Genomic DNA, 19,521 nt, shown 5'->3' with positions numbered 1-19,521 from the left:
CCAGGACTCAAGTCAAGCGTACGGTAATCAAATATTTCCTGCTTTAAAATTTCTTTAGCCTTGAAAATCATAACTTCTATAGAAATATTAAAGTGCGATCAAAAGGTACAGATGACACAGGGCACTACATTTTACCCTAAATATATATTATATAAAAGATAATTTTATATCTTTTCTACTATAATATATATAATATAATACAAAAGCAACCAAGCATTATATAACCTACATATTATAGGTATAATATTTTCTTTCCATCAAAAATTTGTATCATAATAACATTATAAGTTTGCAAAACTTCTCACTCCATTCAAGAGTTGCTCGTATAGTATTATATAACACATACCTATATAATACATATATATAGTAAGTAGTATGTAGGTAATAGGCAATTATCACGCAAATCCGCAGGTGCAAGAGGCCTTGCTCTATTATCATAAACCATCGCGTCACTTAAACAGTGGTAAGTGCTTTGATATACAATGTGTTATATGGGCACATATTATTTAAGTGTTACAACAAAAGTCCAAATAAAAGCAAATTATAGACTTAAACAAGTGAAAACAAACAACTGACTGATTTATTTGTTGAAATACCATGCATAGTCAGTGTTGATTTCTTTATCACATTACACATACAAACATGTGACACATACATAACTGATAATCAAGTATAGTACATATTATAAAATTTCCGCTTAATTGGAACCCTCTCGGGTAAAAAGTGATGTTTTCGAAAAAATCTTTCAAACAAAAGTTGTTTAATTTTTGATAAGGAACATTTTTTACATTTAAACTTTTGTTCTATCTCTAACGGTTTACAAGATGGGTTCTACGTACCCAAGACCCAATTGACCTATGATGCTCATTTACGAACTTGACCTCACTTTTTCGACCTGAGTACGCTGTAAAAATTTCAGCTCGATATCTTTTTTCGTTTTTGAGTTATCGTGTCCACAGACGGACGGACAACCGGAAATGGACTAATCAGGTGATTTTATGAACACCTATGACAAAATTTTTTTCCTAGCATCATTATTTTTAAGCGTTACAACCTTGGGACTAAACTTAATATACTATGTATATTTCATATATACATGGTATAAAAATCTTAATAGCAAGCCGTGGGCTGGATCTAGTGCAACTCTTGAGGTTCACATGATTAACTTGCCAGTATAATACGAGTTTTTAAAAATAATCAAAAAAACTGGACCAACTCGAAAGGACTCGACCAAATGTCACGAAATTATTTTCGCATTACATCACTAAAAAAAGCACAAACATATATATAATATTGCTTGCGATCAAATGCACTGTGATTCGATTTACGCACGTTAATCGTATTATTCTGAGCAATTACTCGTTCATTTGATACATATATCCGAGGAGTGCATAAAAAAATAATTAGTCAGCCATCTTGGGAGATTCGATTTATTAAATGTATAATGACGTCACTTAGCTAACCATGCATTTTCACCCAAACTAAACGTGTTTGCAAAATTTCAGCTCAATCGGTTGAGAATAATTGATTTAAAATTCAGTTGTAGGATTCGAACAAACATACAAACATTGCAAATTAAATAAAAGCTTTAAAAAAAGAACAGAATTTTTTATCAAATTGGATGCCTAAATTTCTTGTGCTTAAACTTCGCGAGTATGCATTTTTCATTTTTCGGACTTCCACGGTAACATATATTTTTACTCATACATTTTCCTAGCTAAACACATATCTTTATACAACTTAAAGAATAAACAATATTTAACAACAAAAACCACCGTAAACTCGATAGAACGATTGAACTTTTCCACATTTTAGAACTCTTTGATTTGCTTTTTGATCAGGTAAAGTATTTGACAGTCATTTCAGAGAGGTTGGAATAATTTTTCGTATTTAGCCACTTTCTTTTTTGTATCCGGAGGTATTGGAAAATTTTGAATCAAGTGTCAAGCGATGTTTGTTAGGATATCGTACCTTAATAATTTTAATTAGCTACAAAAAGAAACTCACGAACAAATTTTTGACTTTGAACACACATAAATTTTTTGTATCAATCTTGTGTAATTTGTAATTTGACATAAATATAAATTCGAAGATAAAACAACAAGATGGTGGCCAAAAGATTAATTTCACGAGTACGGATTTAAGGTCTCCAAGCAATCTCCTATCGAATCAATGGGTAGAAAAATCTAGTGTCAGACAAACATCAACAAACTTTTGGTCAATCCGAAACTGCATTGGATTACATAGCATGCAGTTACTTCGCCTAACTTTGGCGAGGATACTCGGCAAAAATACTACACGAGAGTTTGGGGTAGGATTAAGACTCAATTACTACTACTGTCCCTAGACTTATTCAATAAATATAATCAATAATGTTAATAGCTCTTCAAATATTATAAATGAAATTTATTTTTGTTTTTTGTTTTGTTTAAAAGTTTTATCAAAACTATTAACCTGCTTCCTACACCTATGAGTTATTTTTAAATAAATAATTACTTTTTTGAATGATTATAATAATAATAATAATAATAATAATAATAATAATAATAATAATAATAATAATAATAATAATAATAATAATAATAATAATAATAATAATAATAATAATAATAATAACAATAACAATAATAATTTATAAATAAATAATAATTTTCATGAGTTTTTATATTTATTTATTTTTTTTTTTTGTATGTATGCGTGAAACTTTTTATTTTCAAATCTTTATTTAAGAATGAGTGGGGATATTAAAATATAAAAAAAAAGTCTTTATCAAAGATAAATTGTCAAATACAACAAAATTATAATCGGTGCTCAAATTTATACAGCGTGTCAATGAGATTGAATTACATAAAAAAGATATATTTACTCCAAAAAATGAGTCGAAACTTGAGATCTCAACAACGCTTAAAGAAGTACCAATAACAATTTGAATTTTTTCTTTTCAACATTGATTGTTATCGTTAGTGTTTATTGAATGCTTTGAAGGAATCCCAACAACCTTTATTAATGACGTCGCAATCAGTTTCTCAATCCATTTTTTAACATAAATACTAGATCATTTATCAAAAATTTTATCCAAACTTGTATTTTTGACAAACCTACAAAAATTTATTTGTTTTCTTAACTCAAGTAGCACCCAGCCCTGTCAAGTAGGTGTGCTTTAAAAATTTCTTAAAAAGACTGCCTGTTCTTTTTTTTCCTTTTTTCCTTCGAGGTAGATTCTTTATGACGAAACATATGTCTTGATAACTGTTTTTATTGGCAGAGAGCATAGTACTGAAAAAGGAAGTTTATTTTTGTTTAACTAGTATTAACTTTTCAATGTTAAATAAGTACAGTGAAATTATACAGTCCATAGACTTATATGTATATCCATACAATTATCTTAATACAATAGTGTGTCCAAAGTGAATAGGTGTTTTCCGGAAAAGGCTGCTTCAACAAATTTTGTTATGCACATGATCAGATCGAAATGAGCTCAACGATATGGCATGTAAAATTTCGAGTACAAAAGAATTTAAAAGAAAGAATACAATATTTTTAGAGCGATAAATTATTTCTTAGCTCAAGAAATTTAATTTTTTTTTCCAGCAAATTTTCGTTTCCAGAAAAGTTTCAATAATATTTTTCTATTGTTCCAGGATTTTTTGTATTTATAATACTTGAAAACTTATATACAGAATTCAAATTATTTAGTATTGATAATTTGATCTCCTAATTTCAATGAACACTTACGGTATATTTACCAAATTTAATCACCAACTGTTATGATTCACTACTAAATGATATGCAAACAGTAGCAATAAGTTGATTACCCAAAGTAAGTCTACACGTACATATTATATACAATAACAGTATGTAGTTGATTTGAAACAAATCCTTAATATTTTGATGAGGCAGGCGTTGAAAGTATGAAATAACATTAAAAACTTATATCATTAACAAAACTTTTCAAATATAAGAATATATATATTTTGACGCCATAAGCTTCTAATTTTATTATACATATATCAACTGGTACAACAAGTACGAAAAAACATTCATACGTTTATAGAGTACCATCATGTACCGGTTGTGTATTGGAAGACAAGGATACAAGACAAGAAAAAATGTTGTTAATTGGGAAAATTATTTAGCCATGTGACTGCTGGTGGCTTAAAATAATATACAATTACAGCCTTAAATTGACAAGTGTTTAATAAATATATGGATATTAAGAAACCATGGTAATTTATAACAATATGGTTCCAATGCATGAAGTAACTGTAAAACAGCCAAATCTGTAAGTAGTCTAGTCATTTGATCGACTATTTGTGAAAGCTTGAGGGAATCCGAAATCATCCTTGATATTTTAAATTGAGCACGTTCAGCTTTGACAAAAGCTCCTGTATGAGTGATTCAGAAGAAAAATTATTTTCTACTTTTTAGTAAAATAAAAGCTTGTCCCTAAAAAAGTATTTTAATTTCATTTTTTTTTAAGTACAGCAAACTTATGACATTCATATTGATAACTTGACGTCATCAGTGATTTTCCCAATAAAAGGAAGTTCTCTATTCGAATCGCTCCATAAACGCTTTTTCTTACTTGCAAGTCCATTAAAATATCAAAATTTCGTGTTGACTATCAAAAATACAGATGCTATAATTAATTGATGGAAACGCAATGAAGAAGGGCAGCATATCCAGTTTTACTTTATAATATGTATTTAATTGCGCTCCCAACATATTTCTTTAAATTATTAGTTGTTGGGCTTAATATTAAACTTTGATCACTTTTATATAAAGCGGGCATTCAAATTGTGATTACAGGCTCAAATTACTTATCGTAATTATATCGTAATTATTACTTATAATAATTATATCGAATTGGAAAGACATGGAATGTTTAAAATTGTAATAAATCGTAGCTAATCTTTTTATACAAGTATTGAAAAACATTTTGCGTGATTTTGCGAAATTCAGACTATAGGATATTTTTAATTTTTTTTCAAATTCCGACTAGCAAAGGGAGAAATGTTACCTGCTGAACGCGTCTGAGTATCTGTGTGTATTTGTGTATAAGTGCATCGTAGCTCTCAAAGGGAAGAATACATTTTTATTTTTGTTTTGAAAGGTTATTTTATAAAGAGTGTTCTCGTCAGGTTTCGTGCCTGACAAGTAGAAAAAGGTTGATGATCTGAATCGGCTTAGCAAATTTTCTTGAAACATAACTGATAACACTCTCAATTAAATCACCTTTCAAACAAACAAAAAATTAAAATCGATTCATCCGTTTAGAAGCCAACAATTACTAATTTTGTGCCTGGTGTGTGTTGCTTTAAATTTTTAATTCAAGTTATTATTATGGCCATCAAAGGTTTTATCTCATGCTCAAAATTTTTAAGCGCCTAAAAGTTTCATATCCAAGGCTATATGAATGTAATATATATATATATATATAATACATAAATTTTTAGAAATAGGGGGGCTAAAAAGCGATGGGAAAAGGAGATTGTTTAACATAAAGTTTGCAATTTTTTTCATGATCTCAGAACGATAAATCTCAGTAAGGTATATTTGTTAAAAAAAGTACTATTTGTACGTACAACTATGTACAAAAGTGAAGAACACAGACTGACGTTTCTTGTCTGTATGATTAAACTTCATCGCCTTAAAATATTTTACATTAAAATTTGCATAAAGTATATTTTATTATATATGAATTTAATTTTGAATCGTTTATCTTAGAAATGGAATATTTTCATCACAAGCAAATCAAACAGCAAGGGAAATGTTTTAAAGCATTTAAATATATTTTTCAAGTAGATTTTGTATAGTTTTATATGCTCTTCTTACAAACATGTTTCTTTTACATCAAGTTTATGTTTAAATTTGACTTTTAAAATGAGTAGTCAGACTTTTATTTTACTTTATTTTGTAGAAGTTCATAATATGCTTCAAATAAATATATTTATAGTTTATATTTTATAAACAAAATCGGTGGTTGTTCAACAAGTCAATAAAAATATATTTATATTTTACATGCTATAGAGTTGGTGTAAATTTAAGATGCATTTAAAGATTGAAATTCATTCCAACCTGACAACTTAGTCATGATTTTAAAGACAAATAGACAGATTATTTTAAAAACAATGTTTCAAGTTTCATAGCGTATTTCATGAATCGTCAATTTCCGCGAATGTTTTGTCCTTGAAGGTTGCTTTATTTGCTGAAATCTTAATCAGACTTTGTAGTCTAGTTAACATCTACGATTTTTTCTAACTTTTTTGTATATTCTCCGAAAATTACGAAATAGGTGTCATTCGATTCGTAATTTTATGTAGAAAGTTTACTGAAAAAATGAAATGGCGCTAAAAAAATTGCAAAAGTTATAAACAATTAAGTGAAAAATAAAATAGGGGGCTCAGTTTTTTTTGAATAAGTCAAAAAATATTGAAAATTTTCGAAATCTGAAAAGAGATCCAAAAAGATGAAGAAATTTCCTAAAATAAAGTTTCTACTGCCGAAATTGTATCTCTAATATTTATAATTTTTACAGAGCCTTGAAAATAGCGCAAAATATGGCAAGTTTGGCTCTCGCGCACGTTCTGTCTTTGAGACCTACTAACAAAAAAAATTATTTAAACATATAAAATATGAATAGTAATAAATAAAAAAATTAATGTAGTTTTGAGATACATGAATAAACAATAATCCGTGGTTGAAAAATTTTTTTCCTAATTTTTCCATTAGTTATGTAATTGTTAACTAACAATTTTTTCTATATAGAATGTTAACATAAAATCTCCGATAATTATTAATTTAAAACCCCCGAATTTTTTTCCCTCCGTGAAGTTATTCTTATTAAGCTTACAAATAAATTACCGTTCATTAACACAAATTATGATTTAAAATAAAAAAATTTTTTCTTAAAAAAATTTATTTGTTGCTTAAAAATGCGTTTGTTAATTAACAATCTTTTTTAGCTACTAATTATTAATATTAAGAAATATTATTATTTTTTTAAAATTTTTTAATTGTTTTAATTTTTATAGTTAAAAGCTACATAAAAATAATTTTTTCAAATTTTTTACTCATAAGCAATGTATTTGTTTATAACAATTTTTTAAACAACAATTGTAAAAAATTTGAAAAAATTATTTTTATGTAGCTATTAATTATAAAAAATTAAAACAATAAAAAAATTTTTTTTTTCATTTGTTAATATTCAAATGTTAATAACAAATTGAAAAATCAAAATTTTAAAATTTTAAAAACGGTAATTTATTTGTAAGCTTAATAAGAATAACTTCACGGAGGGAAAAAAATTCTGGGGTTTTAATTTAATAATTATCGGAGATTTTATGTTAACATTCTATATAGAAAAAATTGTTAGTTGACAATTACATAACTAATGCAAAAATTAGGAAAAAAATTTTTCAACCACGGATTATTGTTTATTCATGTATCTCAAAACTACATTAATTTTTTTATTTATTACTATTCATATTTTATATGTTTAAATAATTTTTTTTGTTAGTAGGTCTCAAAGACAGAACGTGCGAATTATATATTCCCTAGTAGTTATATTTTTTTTAGACTTAAAACCATAATATAATGCAACATGTGCATGTTACGCATTTGTTTATTAGTTAACATAAATTAGAATAGTTATTTTAGAAAGTTTATTTTAAATATTGCTATACTCAAATATTTCTCAGAAAACTGTCCTTTAAATATCACGAGAAAGTTGACCCTTAATAATATTAATGTTATACCATCTGGACGGTCACAAAAGATCATATTACAAAAAGGATATTTTAAAACACATTTTTTAAGTACTAAGCAGTATTTTAAAAGCATATATAAAGTAAACTATCTAATGTACAAAAATACTTAGTATCCAAACTTTTTGACGTATGTTCGGGTTCGGATATCTTTGTTTCAATAATACTTATTATTACAATCGTTTGACATACGTTCGGATTGTTAAATAATTCGTTTCATTAAAATATTTATTTTTAATTGTTGTTACTTTAATTTTGTACAAGTGTAAATTAAATTGTAAATTTAATTAAATAAATAAATTTTTATTTAAATATCTGGTCTACAAGATATTAATTGCGCGAGAGCCAAACTTGCCATATTTTGCGCTATTTTCAAGGCTCTGTAAAAATTATAAATATTAGAGATACAATTTCGGCAGTAGAAACTTTATTTTAGGAAATTTCTTCATCTTTTTGGATTTCGAAAATTTTCAATATTTTTTGAGTTATTCAAAAAAAACTGAGCCCCCTATTTTATTTTTCACTTAATTGTTTATAACTTTTGCAATTTTTTTTAAAGCGCCATTTCATTTTTTTCAGTAAACTTTCTACATAAAATTACGAATCGAATGACACCTGTTTCGTAATTTTCGGAGAATATACAAAAAAGTTAGAAAAAATCGTAGATGTTAACTAGACTATTGGAAGTTTTTTGATACAGTGCGTTTTCAAAATTATAATTATATCTTTTAACATTCTGACCAAAAAAATTTGCTATTTAGGGTCGGGATTGAATAATTTTTATACTTTATAATTTAGAATCACAGATTTAACGCCACCTTAGTATACACTCTCATTGTATAAAAGCTACAATGTCACGAAAAAGTACTCTCTAAAAATGAAACAGTGAAATATAAAAAAATTACTATTTTGTAGTGACTTTTTCAAACTGAAGAGAGTAGAATTTTAGATAGGTGGATTTTGGATTTTTTTTCTTGTTAAAATAGAGGATGATAAAAGAAAGGATGAAGTACACATAGAACCTGAGAACGGCTGCGTTTACTTCCTATACTAGTGAGCATTCCCAACATAAGTTGCAAAATTCTTAATTTTCAAATCATTTTTAATATTATTTCTCATGTTATTTTAGCAATATAAATTGTAATTGCCAGAAATTTTTGAAATTACTAACTCCATGCCAGATTTTATTATACAAATTAGAAAAAAGTTTGCAAATCATTTTAGTGCGGCTGTAATTCTAATATGATTCAGTTAAAGAATATAATTTTAATTTGTTTGACAGCAATACGGTAGCTTTACTAGCGCGCACTTCGCGTTAATTAACGCAATTGCTCTCAGATGAAAGACGTATTTCTGAAAAAGTATAGGATATACATAATATCAGCTAAATGTTTGAAGTGGTTGCTTCAAATTGAAACTAAAGAGGCCTAAGCAAAAGTTTAATGAGTACCGTTTAATAACTTTTTTCAAGTGAATTTGAACTAACTCTAATAAACTAAATTAAATGTTAAACAATAAAAACAAAAATATGACTTTACATATCAACTAAAAAAAAAGTAAAAGAGTTCGAAAGGCTGTTGAACTATAAACAATTAAGGAAGGTATTGTTGTAAATACAATGATAATAACAAAAAGACAGTTCCTAACTACTATTTTGTATTCTTCTTTATTGACTACCCTGCAAGTACACCCTTCATTAAACTGATGACAATATTATTTTTAATCTATTCACAATGTCATCGTATGTGAACAAATGAATGATTTATTAACAAATAGACAGAAATTCAAAATAATTTGTCATTAGATTGTTATTCAATTGATAGTAATTGAATTTATTCATAACAGAAATAAACATTTCAACTTTAGTAACAATTTGATGGTTAAATTATTTCTGCAGCTTTCACACAAATATATGTTTTACAGCCCGATTCCGAGCACTTACATCCCGGTAGATTTTTATAGATATGAATTATTCTGAACAACTGTAACCTGGAACACTTGCACACTTTAGGTTGATCGGACGTTACACTATGATTTTATAACACTGTATTCTAAATGTGAGTTTCATGAATATATTTTATGAAAATGAAAAAATTTCATTTTCCTTATCAATAATTTATAATTGAATAAAATTTAAAATATAATTACCTGAAATATGATCGCTTCACGTTCCAATCGACTCATATTTTTAAAAATAGTGTTAATAATTTCATGAAATGTCTCACGTTGTAAAAAACTTGGTCCATCTTTTTCAAAATAATCCATAAAATCATACAAAATGAAGTAAGTTCCTGTAACAAAGAAAAAAAGAAAAATTATAAATGCAAGAATTTTTATCACTCGTATGGGAAGCAATGGGGAGAGGTGGGATATTTTGAGCGAAACACAACACTTTTTCATTTTGCAACTCCACGATGCAGATAAGAATATAATGCTTTTTCCACCTGTGCCCATCTATTTTTGGGTTTCGTACCAGAAAGATAACTAACGAAATCTTGTCATTAAAACTACCCTGTTCGACTGGGTTCCAACTGGTTGTATTTCACAAGTCGCAATAGTTCGAAAGCTGAAGATTTCACAGAGGATATTACTATTGCCACCAATAAATTGCGACAAATAATGGTACGGAACCCTTCGTATTCTTGTCTGACTCGCATCGAACTTGACCAGTTTCTTATTTAAAACTATAGTCTAAAACAATTTACAATTTGTGAAACAATTCAAATCCCACGCACAGATATTTCTTCGAATTTCTATAAATATTACATAAAATTTCTATAAAATATGGTGAAATGTTTTGAGGATCATATTTTTCCAATATCCTAAGGCACTAATATTTATAAATACCAACACCTACATAAAGAATTTTTCCTGCTTACTAATGAATTTTCTCGCTCATTGCGAAAGCGAAACAAAAACATATTTCATAACATATTTACTTATGTTTATTGTAAAATGAAACGAAAGCAATTTTTTATTATCGATTTTATTCAAATTCATTTTTTGTATAAGCGAATTTTTTGTAAGAAGGTACAATTATTGAGGTTGTATCAAAAATATCAGCAAAATATCGTTCTCATGTTTTTTTTTCTTTAATTGAAACTATTTTAAGCGTGACACTCAAAAAAGAAATACAGAGAGTGAATCGGTTAAAAAAATTTGGAAAACGGTTGACCCTGCAGGTCATCCCTGTAACTTCCCGCTAAGTATTGACTCATAACGTGTAAAAAATTTTATCTATTCTGATGTTATATCCACTCGCATTTTATTGTAATTAGATGTGATTTTAGACTAAAATCTGATTAAATTTTTACAATCATACTAAAATTTTTGAACGGAGTATTGGAAATAGAGGGAATAAGATAATATTTTTATCGCTTTTTTTCGACAACGATATAATACGAACAAACAAACCGATTACGACCGACTTGGTGGCGATCGATGTAGTTTTTACACGTTGAGAGCTGATCAGTTTTTGAAATCGATCGGTAGTTCTCTGAGCTCAAAAATGAAGATGTTCGATGCTTTTGAGCTTCTAGCTCAAAAATGTCATAGACGTTTGATAAAACACTATTTTTTAAATTTTCAAATCGCGATAACTTTAGAATGAATAAACCTATTTTCACGCGGTTGGTGACATTTGACGCAGTTTTTGAAGCTTCATGAAGAATCTTTAAGTTTCAATTGATAGAACAAAGTTTTTTTGAAGTTTTTTGAGATTTCTCGAAATCTATTGGTGGTACCAACCGCGATCAAATCGGACAAGCCGTTCAAAAGTTATGAGAGGTTTACATACATCCACACACACACACACACACACACACACACACACTCATACATACATACAGCCATACAGACACCCTCGCGGAAGTAGTCAGGGAAGCTTCCTGACACCTTAAAACGTCGATATCTGATGAAAACTCGATTTTGGCAAAACGGGGTGAAAACAATAACTTCCCTATTTTCTTAGCGGGAAGTTAAAAATATGACGTCTAAAAAAACTCACTGTCTAATATTAACAATAATTTCATTAATTTCATTTCCCATTCACAAGAGACGCTCGGGTTTTAAAATTTAACAATAGTTCTATTTCCCATGCATAGATAACGCGGTCGTCTTCTTGATGTAGAAAATATAAAACTTGAAAAAAACATTATAAGTATACAAAATACTTAATCAATTATAAATATTTTAATTTAGGTAAATTTTGTTTCTTTATAAAGCGATTTCACTTCTGTTCAGGGTCTCCATGTCTAGATGTTAAAAATGACGTCCATTATCTTGATTGTTCTTAATAACTTTCACCCATACGATTTTTCTGAAGCTGACATTTCTCGATTAAATTGGGTTGTGATTGCTTGAGTTGCATTTCCTTCGAAAGTATTCACTGTTTCAAACAAAAAATGTTGTTTTTTGTATGATGAACAGTTTTCTAATTGTTTTAATTGGCCATTAAAAGACAACAATGACATGGATGAAACACCAAAAAAAACACCATTGATAGAAGATGTTTTTTTCCCTTTTCAAATTCAATAATTTTTATCAGTATTTTGATTTTCATCAATTTTAACCTCGCCAAGTATACTCGTCAAAGCTAGCCGACGTGAAGTACTCGCTTCTATCCTTTTATCTTACTTCGCAGATATCTCATTGCTATGGCAATGTTTTATATAAGCTACAAAAGCTACTAAACTACACAAGTAATCACGAAAATATGGAGATGTAGTTCACCTGGGCTCGCTTGAGTGATTCGTGAAGCCCTTGACTCAGGTATGCAACCCGCCTTTTTAGCGAAGTTAGGTGGACCTACCCTGAGAAAATATATTCAGCTTACGCAGCAACCTCAAAACGAATATTTTTTGTATTTTTATGTATATTTACGGGTAGATACCTTATTTTCTTTGATGGAAGAATAAGTAAATATATTTAGAGATAAAGGATGTATTTTTTTTATTTACCGGATGTCATGTAAAATGTTTTCATAAACTAGTTTCTAATTCGGAAAAACTAGCGTCTTCCTAGATAATTAAAATGTTGAAATCATTTTATTTAATGTCTGTTCTTCGAACCGCCTATTCTAACTTATTGTAACTTGAAGAGATTGAAGAAAATTTCCTGTAGGTGGTACAGATTATAGTATTTACTGTCTTAAAATAAGCAGATGCAAAATTTACTATTGGAGAAACTTATTGATTCGCACCGCGCGAGAGTTTTTTTGGAGGCGTTTCCATGGTAACGATACACTAGTTTAATTATAGAATTGTATGGATGCATATATAAAAGAATGGATTGCAATTATGACTTACATTGAAAATTTAATATTATTGTCTCACAAATTTAAATAAATAATTATGATAATTTACATTTAAAAAATAATATTTGTGCAATTTGATTTCTTATTTTCACAATTTTTAATGCATTAAGTTTAATTAAATAGTGTTTTTCAATAATTTGAATTTGACATTTTTCATAACATTAACATGTAAAGAATTGCAAATTATTCATAACAGCGTCCTTTATCGCCAAAATTTTTCACTGGAAGCGCTGGCATCGATTTTAATGTCCCTACCATGACTACGCACATAACGAATAGTTGATGTTCATTTTTTTTTTTTTTTAAATCGATTTCTGTAAAGTAAAAGTTTTTATACCAAAGTGAGCTGGAAATATCACTGCCACCAATTTCAACGAGAAGCTTAAGCTACTGTCCTCCCTGGCAAACACTTAATATTCATTGTGATTGGGAATTGAGCCAGTATGACAGACCATCAACGCCATCAAAAATATATCGAACGCTATTTCGATTAATGAAGGAGAAATATAAAGATTTTGATGAATATTATACTGACGGATCCGTTGTAGATAATCGAGCAGGATATGCGGTGACAACCGAAACAGCTGTATTATCCACCCAACGCTTAAACAACCTGTGCTCCATCTTCACCTGTGAAATCTCAGCCATTATCTACACATTAAAAATCATCACAACAAAAAATTACAAAACCAAGAACGTCATCTACTCCGATTCCAACTCCGCACTGAAAGCTATCAGCAATCAGAATAGTACCCATTCACTAGTACATATAGCTCAGCAACTCATAGACGAAACAACAAATCAAGGTTCCAGTGTTGTACTAGCATGGATCCCAGCACACCAAGGAATACAAGGCAACGAATTAGCCGACCAATCAGCTAAGGAAGCCACACGAAATGAAGATATCACAAATACAACAGTAACACATTGTGAGGCTAAGAAACACATAAAAAATGTAATAATGCAACACTGGAACCAAAAATGGCTACAACTTTTACCGACTAAGCTCCATGCAATACGCGATAATATTTTCGACAAGCTACCAACCCTTGACCGCCAAAAATATTGTACAATTGTTAGATTACGGATTGGACACACGAACATGAGCCACATTCATCTCATAACCAAGAATAACCCAAACCGATGCCAACACTGCAACGCAATAATATCGGTGAATCATGTCCTTTCACAATGTCAGGGATACCAGCATCAAAGAAACAAAAATGGATTACCCTCGGAAGCCAAGGATATCCTCAATGATCCCAAATATTTCCCAAGTCTCTTCAAGTTTATTAAGGACAATGACTTAATTATATGAACCCATTTTGTATTAATAATAACACATGTAAATAATGTATAAGTCTCTGCGGTCGCTAATGACCTAGACGTTAAAAGCGACCTTAAATAAATAAATAAAAAAAAAAAAAAAAAAAAAGTTTTTATAGAAAATAAATTCAATTTTCAGATAAAATAATAATATTTATGAAGATTTTATGTATAATGTTTGACAACCGGTAAGTAAACTGTGAAAGAACACACACCATCAAGCTACTAAATATAATTTCATTTTGGTACGACCATACGTAATATTTCTACGCCTACAATTTACATTGTTACAACAAAAATAAAATATTATAAGGAACACAAAAAGAACTAAAAAGAAAAATTATCTAACATGAAAATAAAATTATCTTTTAAGAAATACATATTATAGGGTATTTTTTTGTGTGTTCATCAAAATAATAGTGGCTGTCTCAAAAGTTTGTTTGCGAATTTTTTCTCTAACACAAGTCATTTTATTGGGAAAATCATGTTGCAATACGAAAAATAGTGTCTTCAATTAAGACTATGAAAAAAGGATTAAATGAGAAAAAAAGGCTTCTGAGATATCGCAATATTTGGATCGATTTTAGTCCGTATCTCAAAAACTATTCGATCAGTCAACAAATGCACCCGATTTTTGTACTTTTTGGGTCAAAATTACCTTATATACTGAGTTTTATCAAAATTGGAGATACAAAAAATTTATCGATTTTTTGCAATTTTTTTACCCCTTTGAAAAAAATCGAGAAAAACGAAAAAAAAAATTCTTTTGAAATTTGATGAAACCCGGTGGATGGGGTAATTTTGATCCAAAAAGTATAAAAATCAGGTTAATTTAATGATTGGATGCAGAGTTTCTGATATATCGCAATATTTGGATCGATTTTAGTCAGTATCTCAAAAACTATTCGATCAGTCAACAAATGCACCCGATTTTTATACTTTTTGGGTCAAAATTACCCTATATACTAAGTTTCACCAAAATTGGAGATAAAAAATTTTTTTCGATTTATTGCAATTTTTTTAAGATATCCCTTTAAAAAAAAAGATTTTTTCATTTTGAACCAAAAAAAAAAATAAAATAAAACCACATTTTCATTCAACTGATAATTAAAGAATAGTTGGATATTAATTTTCAAATAAATAATTGACATGAATTTTAAGTTATTGTATAATGGCATCACGCCAATCAATTTAATAATTACACAGTTTAACAGAGTTTATCTTTAATTATTATTATTGAATATTTCATTGCTAATAACTATCGAAACGAACAAATATAAAAAGGTCAAATAATATAATATGTTTGGTAAGTAGTTATGTAACCTAAAAAAAAAAGTTGTAATTTAAAATTAATGACCTAATTTTTATGTTTGGTTGCAAAAAATAACATATAAAACACAAAATTGGGTACAATTTATTTTTATAACTGACATAGAATAAGTAAGTTATCACATTTATTACAGTGAAACCTTCATAAAAAATGATTAACAGTTAAAGATTTTTAAATTGTTATAAAAACAAAACCGTATAAGATTATAATGATGTTTTTTTAATGTTGACTTTGGAAAATGATATTAATATTTTAGAGATAAAATTTATTGAAAATATTTGAAAAAAACTGACCAAAAATTAGTAGGATTACATACTTTGTTGATCAAAATCGGTTAAATTTGCGTCATTTGAAGCAAAATCAAATTTTTTAGACGTCAGAAAGTTCAAAAAAATCAATTTTTTTTTGGATATTTTGGACAAATTTTATCATATTTGAATGAATTTTTTTTAGAAACCCACTAATTATTTCATATTTCAGTCATATTTTTCAGTTTTAGTGGTAGTTATTCATTAATATCAGTCTTTATCCCGAATGTGCACACCACGATATTTCATTTTCGAAATTTATTGAAAATACATTAAAATGACCAAATATTTGAAAAAATGACCCAAAATTAGTGGGATTACCTGCTTGATTGACCAATATTAGATAAAATTAGCGTAGGATAGAGTAAAATCAATTTTTTGGAATTTTATGACGCTATAAAGTTCAAAAAATCCATTTTTCATATATTTGCATAATTTGATCGTATTTGAATGAGGTTCATTTTGAAATCCCGCTAATTTTGGTTATATTTTTCGTTTATTTTAGCCGTGAAGGCGAATGCAGAGACCATGGTACTGCGTTTTCGAAATTCATTGAATCAAATTTGATCAAATAATTGAAAAAGTTATGACTCATATTTAAAGGGACGTTTGCTTTAGTTTAGTATAGTTTTACTGTAATAATATATTATACATTTGTGTATTTAAAATCTCTCATTGGACACAAATATCAAATGAAATAAATTTTAGTATAATAGTTATTATAGATATACGAGTCATATGTCTGTGTACTTACACCAGTAGTGTGGTATGTATGTATATATTAAACAATACTCGTATAAGATCGATACCCTATTTTTGTAACAATTTGTCACTCTAGATAAGAGTGAAGTGAATGAAAATAGTTGACAATAATGACTAAATAATTATGTATGTACAATAAAATTGTTGTTAATAATTTATTACAGTATTTTTTTAAGTTTACATTTTTTTGTTATTGTAAATCGATAAAATATTATTATAGTTTGAGAATAACAACTAATTTATTTGAAAACGACGAGTTATAATCTATTATTTTACTATTGTTCGAATATTCGAACATATTTTATTGTCTATCAATATAATATATTTTCTACAATAATAATCCGTAATAAAGTGAAAAATTTGGGCGTTTCATTTCTGTCTCGGAGACGTCTTTTGTAGTTTCTGGAATGTTTATTAAGTCTGCTATGTTTCATAATTAATTGAAGAATTATCGGTAGAGGAACGTTTTATTAATCAGTGGGTAGAGATTCATAAAACTTACTGTGTAATTTAAATTGTTCCTATCATTTTTGAATGATAATGCGCAGCCGCACGGTTGGAAAAAAGTGATGCTGTTGTAGCACTCTTCGGTTAAAAATAGATATTTTGATTCATTTTGCAGCATTTTCTCTGCTATTGTCCCTTGTACATAGCTGCAAATAACCTTATTTTACGTTTATCTATTAAATGCTCTTTATATTTTCCTCTAAAAAAAAAGTATATACATTCATTTAAGAGAAAAATATATTATAAGTACAGAATGATACAGAAGTAGTCGGGCTTTCATGCATTACCCGATTCTACACATTAGAATATGTAACCCTTTAACACTCGAGTCAACAGTTTGGTAATTATTTGCTCAGACAATCTGCACATGCGTCAAATATTTCACGCGTTCAATATTCTATCACTTTGTAAATCATTCGTCTTAAAATCCAATTTTGTAAACTATACAAACTTACAAAAAAAGAACTACGAAATCCAAAAAAATAACAAAAAATTTTTAAATTATTTTTATGTATAAAAGTTCGGAAGAGCATAGATCGCTATGTATTCTTGTAACACCCTGTATAATAATGAATAGCAGCTAGCAGTTCGTAATATGTATGTATGCATTCAACCTTTAATAAATTATGATTATTTTTGTTAAAAAAATTAAATTAAATAAAAGGAAACAACCGTTTTGCTTCATTATCTTGCTCACTGAGAATATTTTTAACAAGCAAAGAATTCTATATACTTATTTACAGGGTGTTCACTTCAAATTGGATGATTATTTCTGTCAATCTTCGGTTGATAAAAGGTTTAATCAATGGAAAGCCGATCCACTTATTGCCAAATGAGACCGATGAATCTAAAAGTGAGAAAACGGCTAAAGTCTAGGTCAGTATTAACTCCTCCGTCATACAATTTTTAGATAAAATTCAATTATTCTATTTTATTTAGTCTTTCTAATAATAATTGCTGAAATAAATACAGCTAACAGGAAATATCGCCATCAAGGATCTATTATGATCGTTTATGGGTATAGTTAAAGCGTTAGAACCGAAATTAGACATTCGCATGTCTGGATAAGATATGGAGCGAGTTTATTGATGTGCTTTCTTGAATATCATTGTAACCTTTCTATAATTATTTCAAACTTTTTTATATTTCTATCTATAAAGGAAATTTTGTTCTGATGAGGTAGAACCACTCTCCTAGCCTGACGTCTAACTCGGCCTGTCACCGATATTTAGCAAAATTCTATTTTTTCAAACTTTTTAGTGGCTTTCGATTTTTATCGGGAGGCAAAAGTCAAAACTTTGGCTGAATTTGACAAGCATTACACTGGAGGGATGGGCATCTTTCACTAAATAATACACTTTTTTCCTTCAAAGAGAAATTCTGGCCGTGATTGTCACACTGTATATTTACAACCATAATATAATATCCATTATTGTTTTGTGTAAAAGAATTACACTAAACTAAATGCATAAAAGTCTTATAATCTTTACAATAAAAAATGGGATAATACTTACATTAGTAGTCTACTAACTTTATAACGTCAAGATATTACATGAAGACAAATAAGATTAGGCGAATATTTTATATTTTATACTCCGATTTTTCTTAATTTTTTTATTTAACCCTTATGAGAGTGATGAGGCAGGCACCTGGGTACCTTTTTATACCATGTATATATGAAATATACATAGTATTATAAGTTTAGTCCCAAGTTTGTAACGCCTAAAAATATTGATGCTACAAAAAAAAAATTGGTATAGGTGTTCATAAAATCACCTAATTAATCCATTTTCGGTTGTCCGTCCGTCCGGCCGTCCGGCCGTCCGTCCGTCTGTGGTCACGATTACTCAAAAACGAAAAGAGATATCAAGCTGAAATTTTTACAGCGTGTTTAGGACGTAAAAAGTGAGGTCAAGTTCGTAAATGAGCAACATGGGTCAATTGGGTCATGGGTCCGTAGTACCCATCTTGTAAACCGTTAGAGATAGAATAAAAGTTTAAATGTAAAAAATGTTCCTTACAAAAAAATAAACAACTTTTGTTTGAAACATTTTTTTGTAAACATCACTGTTTACCCACGAGGGCGTTAATTAGGTACAAATTTTATAGTATGTATTAATATCAAAGTGAGTATCTTTCGTTATTTACGTGACGTCAAAAAAACAAACGAGTGCGCATCAACACTTGCGCATTATATGAGAATATCAG

At 28.4% G+C, this 19,521-nt stretch overlaps 1 protein-coding gene across 1 annotated transcript in view; it reads right to left on the bottom strand.

The window, feature by feature from the left end:
• LOC123305056 (acetylcholinesterase) overlaps nucleotides 1-19,521 on the bottom strand; it is a 402,811-nt gene that overhangs the window by 187,864 nt on the left and 195,426 nt on the right. Inside the window, exon 2 of the mRNA XM_044886661.1 lies at nucleotides 9,915-10,057. Coding sequence (XP_044742596.1) covers nucleotides 9,915-10,057 — 143 coding nt within the window. The remainder of the gene's footprint in view (nucleotides 1-9,914; nucleotides 10,058-19,521) is intronic.

The sequence above is a fragment of the Chrysoperla carnea genome, chromosome 1 (genome assembly GCF_905475395.1).
Source record: "Chrysoperla carnea chromosome 1, inChrCarn1.1, whole genome shotgun sequence".
In the NCBI taxonomy this organism is placed as follows: Eukaryota; Metazoa; Arthropoda; class Insecta; order Neuroptera; family Chrysopidae; genus Chrysoperla; species Chrysoperla carnea.
The sequence above is the reverse complement of the archived record's forward strand: the minus strand, read 5'-3'. Positions and strand labels throughout refer to the sequence as shown.